This window comes from Hyperolius riggenbachi, chromosome 1, assembly GCF_040937935.1.
Source record: "Hyperolius riggenbachi isolate aHypRig1 chromosome 1, aHypRig1.pri, whole genome shotgun sequence".
NCBI lineage: Eukaryota > Metazoa > Chordata > Amphibia > Anura > Hyperoliidae > Hyperolius > Hyperolius riggenbachi.
In genome coordinates this window covers 368,139,989-368,150,995 of record NC_090646.1, presented here as the reverse complement: position 1 = coordinate 368,150,995, position 11,007 = coordinate 368,139,989, and the positions used below count along the sequence as shown (strand labels likewise).

At 41.9% G+C, this 11,007-nt stretch overlaps 1 protein-coding gene across 4 annotated transcripts in view; it reads right to left on the bottom strand.

The window, feature by feature from the left end:
* Positions 1–4,678: 4,678 nt before the first annotated feature.
* The window catches only part of LOC137515186 (mitochondrial nicotinamide adenine dinucleotide transporter SLC25A51-like), a 43,002-nt gene continuing 36,673 nt past the window's right edge, over positions 4,679–11,007 (bottom strand). For all 4 annotated transcript variants that reach the window (XM_068234270.1, XM_068234268.1, XM_068234269.1 and 1 more), the window contains one exon: positions 4,679–9,773. In XM_068234270.1, the coding sequence (XP_068090371.1) occupies positions 8,831–9,751 (921 nt within the window). In that variant the 5' untranslated portion in view covers positions 9,752–9,773 and the 3' untranslated portion in view covers positions 4,679–8,830. The remainder of the gene's footprint in view (positions 9,774–11,007) is intronic.

The following is an 11,007-nucleotide window of genomic DNA, read 5'->3' as shown; positions in this document are numbered from 1 at the left end:
TCGAAGTGGGGCCACCCCCCGTGTACGCACCACCCCTCACCCACACGGCCTCAGTGACCACTGCAAAGGTTCCCAGGATGGGCCTCCCGGCAGACCCCAGTGTATATTACACTCACTGTGGGGTGCGTCACCTCATATCTGCGCGGACATCCGACCGGATCAGATAGAGCACCCTGAGGATTGCGGACAATGTGTATTCCTATCCAGGGGGGGGGGGGGGGAGGAACATTCTTATATATATCACGAGGGAGGGGAGAATACTGGGGATGTTTCTTAGGTTGTGGGTGTTAAGAGCAAATGTATATGGGGGCAAAAAGGAGGGGAGGAAGAGAAAGGGAAAAAGATTACCCATAGAAGGAGAGGGTGGGCAAAGATAAACCCTCCAATTGGGTGGTCATCCCACATTAGGGATCAAGGAAACATGCCAATTCTAGTCTGTCATTGAGGCCCAAAGGCCCCATTGCATCTGTCCGTAAAATAATTCGCGACTCGCGTCTGGTTAACTCGCGATCTCTATCGCCTCCTCGCCTTGACGGTGCGACGTGAAAAGACCCACAAATCTCAAAAAGGAGGATTTGCCCCCATGTACATTTCGGACATGCTCGATCAGACGTTGGCACCCCTTGCGTGCGCTGTGGGCGGAGTCTCGGGTCTTGATTTAGAAGCGCCGTCATTTGCCCGGATACGCACGTGAGCAAGCGCTACAGAGCACGAAACAGCTGTTGTGCACATCCCTTATCCCCTGGTCACCACATCCCCTCGCAAGCCTCACTGGATGCATCTATGAAACAATGATGCAAGACACCTGACAGGTTTGATGCTATGATTGTGTTCATCACCACATGTCACTGGCTGCAAGTTGTGAATAAATGCTTTAACAGGACAGTGCCCGGTTCCTTTAATCTTTATGTTTTCTTTGTAGAAGTGTTCTGGCACTGCTTCTTGTCCTCAATGTTCACCCCGTTCCCTGTAGCTACCGCACCACCTGGAAGTTCTACCAAGTGGCACAGAGCTATTCATAGTGTGTGATGCACCTGGGCAGTGAAAGAAAGCACTTGTAAATGAGTGCTTCCTGTCTCTGTGGTTGCACAGTTTGGAAATTGTGCCTCTGCAATTCCAGATCACCACCACTAGGGGAAGCTTCCTGGTTTCATATTCGACTGGGGGATTTCAGTGAATATGAAGATGACCAGAAACCCTTATGATAACGAGCAGTACCACAACACTTCTACAAGAGTAATGTAGCCCACCATGGGCTTCAGTTATTTTTTTGCTTTGTCCCTAGTTTAGGAGTACTTTAATGCTAGGTACACACCATAAGATAGTTTGTCAGATAGTTCGATAGATAATTTCCATCATGTCCAATCTTTTTGATCGTTTTTCTGATCGATTTCTCATAGAAGTGAATGGAAATTGATAAGAAAATCGATTGGACAGTAAATCAGATGAAAAATCTCATGTGTACCTAACAGGGCTGTGGAGTTGGAGCAATTTTGGGTACCTGGAGTCGGATGATTTTTGTACCCACTCCACAGCCCTGGTACCTAAACATTAATATGCGCATAAGTTTACTGGAACTGTCCTGTTGATATATGTAAACACTGGTGACTTAGGTCTGTCACTAATGCCACCGCGCGCCCATGCACCTCTTCTGGACCCGGTTTCCTCTGTGTCTCTACGTCTGTCCCTGCACATGTGCAGTGCAAAAAAGCACTGACACGGATGGATGCAGGGACATTAGGGTTTTATTAGGTAGGATTAACAGAAAACTGAGCAAGCAATGTATAATCATCTTTTATTAACATAGTGGCTATTTGCAAATGCTTAACTTCCACTGAAGTGAAGACCATGTATATACTTTAAATCACACATCTGATCATTTACAAATACATATGTGGTACTTAGCTTATCACGCAATTTAAAAAAATCCTGTACAGGACATAAAAATAGAAAACCTACAAATACACATTAACAAAAATCATCACGTTGAAAACACACTTTGTAATGGTTTAAACTGATAAGGTCTCCGAGGGTGGATTTTTGTTCAGTTTTATACATTTTATAAATTCAGGATTAACACACAATGTATAATTGTTGTAGGACATGCAAATTGTTTAACTGCAAATATGATTCTTTATGATTCAAACAGGAGTCATAAATGGATGTATTTATATACAGGTGATATTTTAAAACTGTGCTATATTAGATTTAATATATTCTCTATGCTATTTGAAAAGGCACCTATACATTCACATACCTAGCTCCCCCTTTCAAAATCACTAATACTCAAAACACAACAATCAGACTGCAGTATTTGGGCAATAACACAACTTTTACAGCATCAAGACCAGTGGTGGTTGTTGATGTTAATAATTCTGGCTTACATGCACATTTAATGCAGCTTGGAACTAGGCTTACCAAATGCACCACACCTGGCTGATACTTTCTCTTTCTGGCTTTGAAGCAGACTGTTATCATAATAATGGAACGTGATGTGGAGTGCGGTGACAAGAGTGAGTATGCAGATGAACTTGAATTTGGAAGCTCATCAGTAATAGGCCCATATTTAAATAACTTTTCTCCTGAGTTTTCTTACTGTAGATATTGTTAGACCTTTTTTCAATAAAATTTCTTAACCCACCAGCAAGCAAGGAAATACTCAAAACAAGTTTGTTTACCTATTTTATTTAATTGTTTGGTGCCAGGCCTTACTCAATTTTGGGTTTCGCTGGGCTGTTAGGAGAACTGCTCTATGAAACACATTCGGCAGCAATCCTTGGAACTGATAGGAGAGGCCCATGATCATATATAGTGATATTCAGCTGTACCATACTTCAGATCACATGGATTTTATAGGAGTAAACTGAACCAGTGCAGCTCCTATTTGGATTATCAACTTTTACAGTCATTATGCAGATAGTATATTGGCACATCAGTGTCCTGCCACTGCAGGCATATATTCTGCTGTCTACATCCATTTACATAGAGCACTTTCATTGTTACCAGTCCATTGAGCCAGGTAGGGGAATGGCTGTAAACATACCACAATCCTCCAAGCTACTGCTGCAATAGGTATGCATCAGGATCCCAAATGACAAAAAGGAGGTCACTGAAATGCAATAATTCTGAGTTAATGCAGGATTATGCAAAAAAATGACCAATTGAATTCCACCTTGGAGGGATTGGTGCATGTTCAAGCTGATTACATTTATATCCAGAATTTGCATAAACCTGCATCAACTTGTAATTATTTGCATCTCACTGATTGTTCCTAGTACAAACCAAGAAGGCAGCATATATACAATCTTCAGCTAAAACCCTGCACCAAGGATAACAAAATGCAACTAACGCACCAATGCTAAAAACACGTCATAGTTATGTGCTCATCAATATCTTCAACTGACATATCCATTAGGACATTTGTCCATTCTTGCAAAGAGAAACGCTAAACAAATATGTATATTTTAGTTTTGAATCGATAGTTGGAATGTCTCTTGTCTCGCTGTGCTACTATTTGTATGGGATATATGCGAGTGGCAGTGAATCCCATAGCCATGCATGGCTTCTGGTATTTAGCTGTGCACTCGCAGAAGAGGAAGTGCCGTAGAAACCCAGCCTAAATGTTAACGTTTACAGCCCTGATTTGGACTATAGTGAGGTTTGCTGAAATACAAGTGAATTAGTCATTGTAGGACTTCAGACATATGCATGCATACACAGCAAGAACTTTATTTTAATTATATCCAGGCAGCCTAGATCCAGCAGGGAAAAAAAAATCTCCTTCTTGGTAAATGCACATGACTGCAGTCACATAACTGCTCATTCACTAAACCTTTAGCAAGCCTTGCTATGGTCCAATAGGATCCAAGTAAAGGAATTGCCACCTAACAAGTAATTTTTAGTGAAAGTCCGGCCAGATTTAAGGGCTGTTTTACACTTGCAAGCACTTTTCAGCAATTTTTTGATCGCTGAAGATTAAAAAAAAACAAAAAAAAAACGCCTTGACTACATAATTGTTTGATAGTTTTCACACTAGATTCATTCTTCCTAAAAAAAAGTCGCAAGAGCGTGGTATATAGCATTTTTACAGTGATTGCGATTGTGTTAAAAGTATAAAAATGCTGTAAAAACCCCTGAAATACATGAAAAAAAAAACTCAGCAATGGCATTGAATCTGGCAATTTTCAGTGTGAAACAAGTCCTAATTGCTCTCCAACCTATCCTTAGAAATGTCAATGCTTAAAGGGAAGGTTCAAGCAAAATAAAAAAATGAGTTCCACTTACCTGGGGCTTCTACCAGCCCCATGCAGCCATCCTGTGCCCTCGTAGTCACTCATTGCTGCTCCGGTCCCCCGCTGGCAGCTTGCCGACCTCAGAGGTCGGCGGCCGCATTGCGTACATTTTTACGCATTCCCGCTAGTGCAGGAACATTAACGCATACATTTTTACGCATTACTGGTTCAATGCGTAAAAATGTACGCATTGAACCACTAACACGTAAAAATGTATGTGTTAATGTTCCTGCACTAGCGAGAATGCGTAAAAATGTACGCAATGCAGCCACCGACCTCCGAGGTCGGCAAGCTGCCAGCGGGGGACCGGAGCAGCAGTGAGTGACTACGAGGGCACAGGATGGCTGCATGGGGCTGGGAGAAGCCCCAGGTAAGTGAAACTCATTTTTTTATTTTGCTTGAACCTTCCCTTTAAGTCTGTCCATAAAAAAAATTGAAGGCCATTTGAGAATACAGGAATGATTTTACCATCCTAAGCAAGTGCTTTGTGCGTATAGAGAAGGTTAACGAACCAAGCAGTAAATACTGCTTTTCTCAGTTAAGCTGGCCTATACAATACAATCTTGCCAAATCTATGTAGTATTAGGGTCTACACAGGAATGTTCAATATATACTCAGTCTGCTTACCCTTAGGCTTAAGTCTTTTGTAAGTGCTTGTGATTTGAAAAGCTCTTGCTAATGTAATGCTATGGGTGTGATCCCACTTATGGAATGTAATTTTCTAAAACTCCCCCATAGCATTGCATTAGCAAAAGCTTTTCAAATCACATGCGATCAGTTCCAGAGCCCACTGACACAGTATGTCAGCTTTTCAGTTACACTTCAATGTTAGAGATGCTGAAAAGCGGATAGAAGCGGATACAACTGCATAAGTGGGCTCTGGCCCTTAGAAAAGTACTGCTAGTGGGTCTCAGGCCCAATACTATATACATTCAGTAATTTGAAACATTGGCCAATGAAGATTGTATAATGTATGGTCACCCTTAAATGCTTGGGTTGCTGTTCAAGACAACTTTTTTAAACTGCTCAACAAATCAATTGCTCCCTGAAAAGAGTGGCTTAATCCTGCACAAAAATTGCCTTTTAAGGCCTTTACAAACAGCGGCAGATGTAACTGCCCGGATGCCCCCATATTCACAGCCAGCATTTACAGAAGCTGTCTGGTGAAAATGTTATAGTGGGCAAATAGAAACAAAGGTAAGAGGCAAATCTGCACAAAATATGGATCTAATGAAACAGAGGAACATTTCCCTTTTTTTCCTAACAACTAGATTTCTACTGGCAACTACACAAAAAAAAAAAAAAAGCTTTGCTAGGCACACTTGGCTCCTGGGATCTATCCAGCCCGTGGACCAGTTACACTAAAGGTGGCTACTAATGATCCAATTTCTAGCGAAAAATCGTTCGAGCGATCAGATATTCCGATCGGAAGTGAAATATTGTAATACATCGTTCACTACACCATCACCGAACCAATCTTTGCTTCTTATCTATCACAACCAAAAGGAAAATCCAAATTTTGGTTAGACGAAATTTTGGTTTCACTCGTTCATAATCGATTGTGTCCACCAACAGAGATTATTTACAACCAATCCGATCAGAATTTCTGATCGCTTGAACGATTTTTCGCTAGAAATTGGACTGTTAGTGCCCAGCTTAATCGTAAACACCATCCACACAGAATCATTGCATATTGAGACTAATATAAGTTGTCATATTAACATCCATTAATTTAAAATATATACACCCATGTAGTTCTAGTAGTATAACATGTACAAGACTATTGTAATACAGATTTTGACTTGTATGCGTCAAACAAGCCTCATTTTAAACCTACCGTTGCTGAATCATTTTGATATATGAACTACCAAGAAAAACTGAAGGATACTAACACTTCTCAGACAGAAAAACTCCTTTTTTACAAATCGAGTATTTTACTATGCTAGCCATTTAAGCAGAACGCTTCCAAATCAGAATGATACCATTATTGGCTCCTTTCATAAGATCCAAAGAGTAATCTTAAAATATACAATAGCTTATTGCAACTCATTCAGTCGTTTAGCTCCCATACAAGTCTAGTATGTAAGTGTTGGAGAGGGTTGTTCTACATCAGGGGTGTCAAACTCAAATACAACGTAGGCCAAAATTGTACACTAAGACCAAGTCGTGGGGCCAACCACAATTTCTACTGGCCATCTTCCTCCCTTATAAAGTTCCCAGGTGTTTAATGGCCCCCTCCAACCCCTATACAGTTCACTGGTGTCTAGTGGTCCTCCCTCCCCTATACAGTTCCCTAGTGTTAAGTGCTCTTCCCCCCCAACTCCCCCATATGGCTTACCTGGCGTTCTTGGGCTTCACTTCCAATATAGCTCCCCTGGTGGTCTAGAGTGCGCCAAACATAATGCAAAATGGGGAAACCACTTTAAGGCCAAATTTAATGGCTCTGAGGGCCAGATTTGGCCCACGGGTCGGAGTTTGACATGTATGTTCTAAATAATTTTTTTTATTTTTGTTTTAATCTTCGAAGCCAGCCAACAAATTGTATCATCCTGATTCTCTTTTTACTATACTGAAAAAAACCTACTGCCATGTAACTGACATAACAAAACTACAGAATAGAACAAGATTATTTCACCTTTAGAGGTTTTAGCACATAAGGCTTGTGCAGATTCTAAATGTAATATAAATATGTTAGGGTGGGGAGCGAAGGAAAACAAAATGTTCAAAACTCATTTTTATAAGGATGGCATTCTTTAACCAGTTAAAAATATTCTGCTCCAAATTAAATTCCCCAAGGCCTAGAAAACACTTGGCAGTGCCCTTTTGAACAGAAGCTAAAGTGAACAAGATGAGACAAATGTGTTCATGTCCACACATAAGACTAGCATAGTCTGCACAAAAGGCTGGAAGAGCTTACACATGGAAGGGGCTGTTATGTGGGCTCATGGCACAGCTATTGCCATCTCCTATGTTGACTCTTCCTATTGTTTCTTCTGATTGTAACAAATCAAAATATAATTTAGAGAGATGTGCGTAGACAGCTCAAAACAGATCAGCGCAATAAAGCAGCACCTACTAACCCTAACTAGAGTTTACACTCTGAACTCCACTGTACACCAACTCGTGGTGGGTTTTTGCCCAAGCAAATTCATTCACCTGAATCGGGCTCTTTCAAGCCACAGGTAGTCCCTGGACATTGACAGATAGAGAATGTGTTTCTAGACCCTTCACTCCAATACAGTGATTGTAGCATGGTTACAAGGCAGGGGCTGCCTAGTCCGGTCTTAGGCCTGGGACCCACTAGCAGCACTTTTCTAAGCGCTTGTAGTTTGAAAGGCTCTTGCTAATGTAATGCTATGGGGTTTAAAAAAAAAAAAAAAATCACATTCCTTTAAGTGGGATCACACCATAGCATTACATTCCAAGAGCTTTTCAAAATTACAAGCACTTACAAAAGCGCTGTTAGTGAGTTCCAGGCCTTACTGCTCTATGTGCATCTCCTGGATTCACTTACCTGGGGCTTCTGCAACCACCCTGTGCCAGTGCTGTTACCAAACAATCCTCCTTTCCCCCGCTGTGGCTCAGTTTTGCTTTTTTCAATAACACTGAGCTTGCGTGGCCCTGTCCACGTACATCCTCAGAGCTCCCGTCACCGGGAGCGTTTTGCGCAGACGCAGTAGAGATTTTCTCGTACTGTGCCTGCCCAGGTCACTCCCGGCTACTGGAGCATGAATGAGGGCGCACGGCCAGGACCGTGCAAGGTGCAGTGGACATCGACTTGTAAGTCGGCAAAAACAAAACAGACGCGGAAGGGGAACTAGAGGATTATTTGGTAATGGCGCAAGCACAGGGCGGCTGCAGGGGGATGGCAGAAGCCACAGGTATTTTTTTTTATTTTTTTTTTAAGTACTTCAGGTCCGATTTAAAGTAGATTCCATAGTCTTACACATACTGGTAACTTTACAATTTTTATGATTCAGAACACAGTTCCTTTACATTTACAGCAATGCCATTATAGAGGCAGATATATGTAGTGCCTAATAGATAAGAAATTGAGGCAAATTTTCTCTTCACCCTGCCCAAACACAAAGCCTGTACACTGACTAGAAACAATACAATGTAAAAGTGCTCCTGCAAGTTCTGCAATATTTAGGACTTGAAAGCGGTGCAATACAACTTGTTCAAAGTACGATCTGAGTGCAAAGAATAAGCAATGTTTAAAGCTCCTCCCCTCAGAAATATAAAGCTTTCAGAATCCAACAGTCAAGCATGCACACAATATACTCTTAGTAAGATTTTAATCCTTTACCATGTAAGCAAAAAGGCTTTGTCACTTACAAGTACAGAACACATATAGTACTCTGGTTCACCTAACAATAAAACCAAATAGTATTTTCAACAGGCTGTCTATTCTGATAAATAAAGACTGGCTGTAATATTTAATGTTGCACAACTGCTGTCTTGTTTTTGGTTTTGTGGTACTTTGATCCATAGTTAGAAAGAAAAGGATGTGATGAAGCAGGATGCTGCAGTCCACCTTACAGCAGCTTCAATAAGAGCTCATATGTTGCATTGATGATACCCCAAGACAGGATGGATCGGTGATAGTTTAGGTGGGCACCACGAAACAGGTGTGTCAGTTTTCCATCACGCTCCGTCCATATCGTCATGAATATTTTTCCAAAGGATGTAAATTCTCCTCCAATCTGAGACTGCATACGGGTCTTCACCACATTAACAGGGAAAAAGAGAAATCCCAGCATGGCTCCAAGCAATCCACCACAGATGAAGTCAATAATTAAGTGAGCACTATAGCTATTGGCTTCTGGCAAGCACTGTTTGATTGGATTACGAAGACCGAAAAATAATGCATTGCTTGGCCCATTCCGGATCAGTATAGGAACTAAACCACGGTAGTACTCACTTAAACCATAGGGCCGTAGCACTTTGAATGCCTGGTAAGTATTAGTGAATCGATCGTGATGCTTGTAGTCCTGAAGCAGTGTCTGAATTCTTTCAAAGGGCGTTAGAAGGGCTTCAGTAGTTCCTGCAAGGATTGCTGCTAAGCTCCTCGTAACAATCTCGGGGGAATTTGTATGCCTGAATAAAACGCTAGAGAAGTCCTCATACAGGCCAAACATGAGGGCAAGAGTTGTTGTCTTCTGCATAAGTGGTGGGAGTATTCCCCTGTACAGAGTACGGATCCCATCTTTCTCTAACTGTCTTATAGCATCCCTGGTTCTCAACCCATAGAGCTGTTGTCGGAATAGCACTTTCTGGATGGGAAAGGTGATGGCGATGTTTGTAAAGGCAGCAAAGTAGCCACACACATAATGTTTACTAGTCCCAATGGCTACCTTATGATGCTTAAAGTCTTGTTTTGGAGTTGTGAGCACCAAATCATTTTTTCTCTTTTCATGTGCTTCGGAATTCATCACAGTTTGACTGTTCCTATGCATCACAAAGGAAGCATTAGTTCACCTAAGGGGAAAAAAAAATAAAGGAATTACAAATGTGAACGTTGCTTAAAGAATCCAATTTGATTCAATTTAATTCAAGGCAAGATCCAATCACATCATAAAGATAATATATAAAGAACTGATGTAAAACTATTGATAATGTAGTCAATATCATCCCTAAAATCATCTACTGATTAACAAGGAAGAAGACAAGAAAAGAAAACATGTTTGGTGTGGCACTGAGGACCTGAGGGAGGAGAAATACCGGTAGCTGTTTGCTTGAAGAAAAACCTAAGCTGGTGTCAGGTGCATTTGTATTTCTGAAATTAATTTATATTGCTTATATGCCAGCACCATTCATTTTCAGATTTTAGTCTGATAGATGTACCGGAGTTGCTAAAGGATAACACAAGGGTGATGGTTGGTGAAGGGAGTGACTAAGTCCACTGCAGAAGTTATGGTAGTGGGTGGCTGCAAGCTCTTGGGTCAGAAAAGGAGTAGGGATGGTCTGTGAGATGCAAATAATTCCACCTTGGTGGAGTTTGATTAGTCCATTTTCTAGCTGCATAAATTTGCATAATCCTGTAGTAACTCTTAATTATTTGTATCTTACTAAACATCTAGTGAGGAGAGATTGTAGGGGTAACAGAGTGATTGTGACTAAAGACTAAATTTCAGCATCACTATGCAACATACATGCCTTCCCTCTAGTGTTTGAACTTCAGCTTGTCACGTGACAGGAAGAGAAAAGAGAGACAGAGGAGAAGACCTGCTGGAAGAAGTGAGAAGTTATTTCCCTTTAAAGAAAATCTGTAATGAAAAAAACCTCCCCTGTAGGGTACTCATCTCAGGTGGGGGAAGCCTCCGGATCCTATTGAGGCTTCCCCCGTCCTCCTCGGTCCCACAGCGGCGGCGAAAATCCTCCCGGAGTGGCGGCGATGTAAATATTTGCCTCTTGGCTCCAGCGCAGGCGCAGTATACGCTCTGTGCATGGAGATAGGTGAAAATAGGCGATCTCCATCGGGCCGCTCAACTGCGCGGGCGCAAGTCTCCTGCGCAGTAGAGCGGACCCGACGGAGATCGGCTATTGTCGCCTATCTCCATGGGAAGAGCCGCAACAGCGCCCCCGCTGGAGCCAGAAAAGGTAAATATTGCACAGCCCGACAATAGTCGCCTGTGCGTTCCGTGGGCTGCAGCGAGACCGCCATGGGACACAGGAGGACGGGGGAAGCCTCAATAGGGTCCAGAGGCTTTCC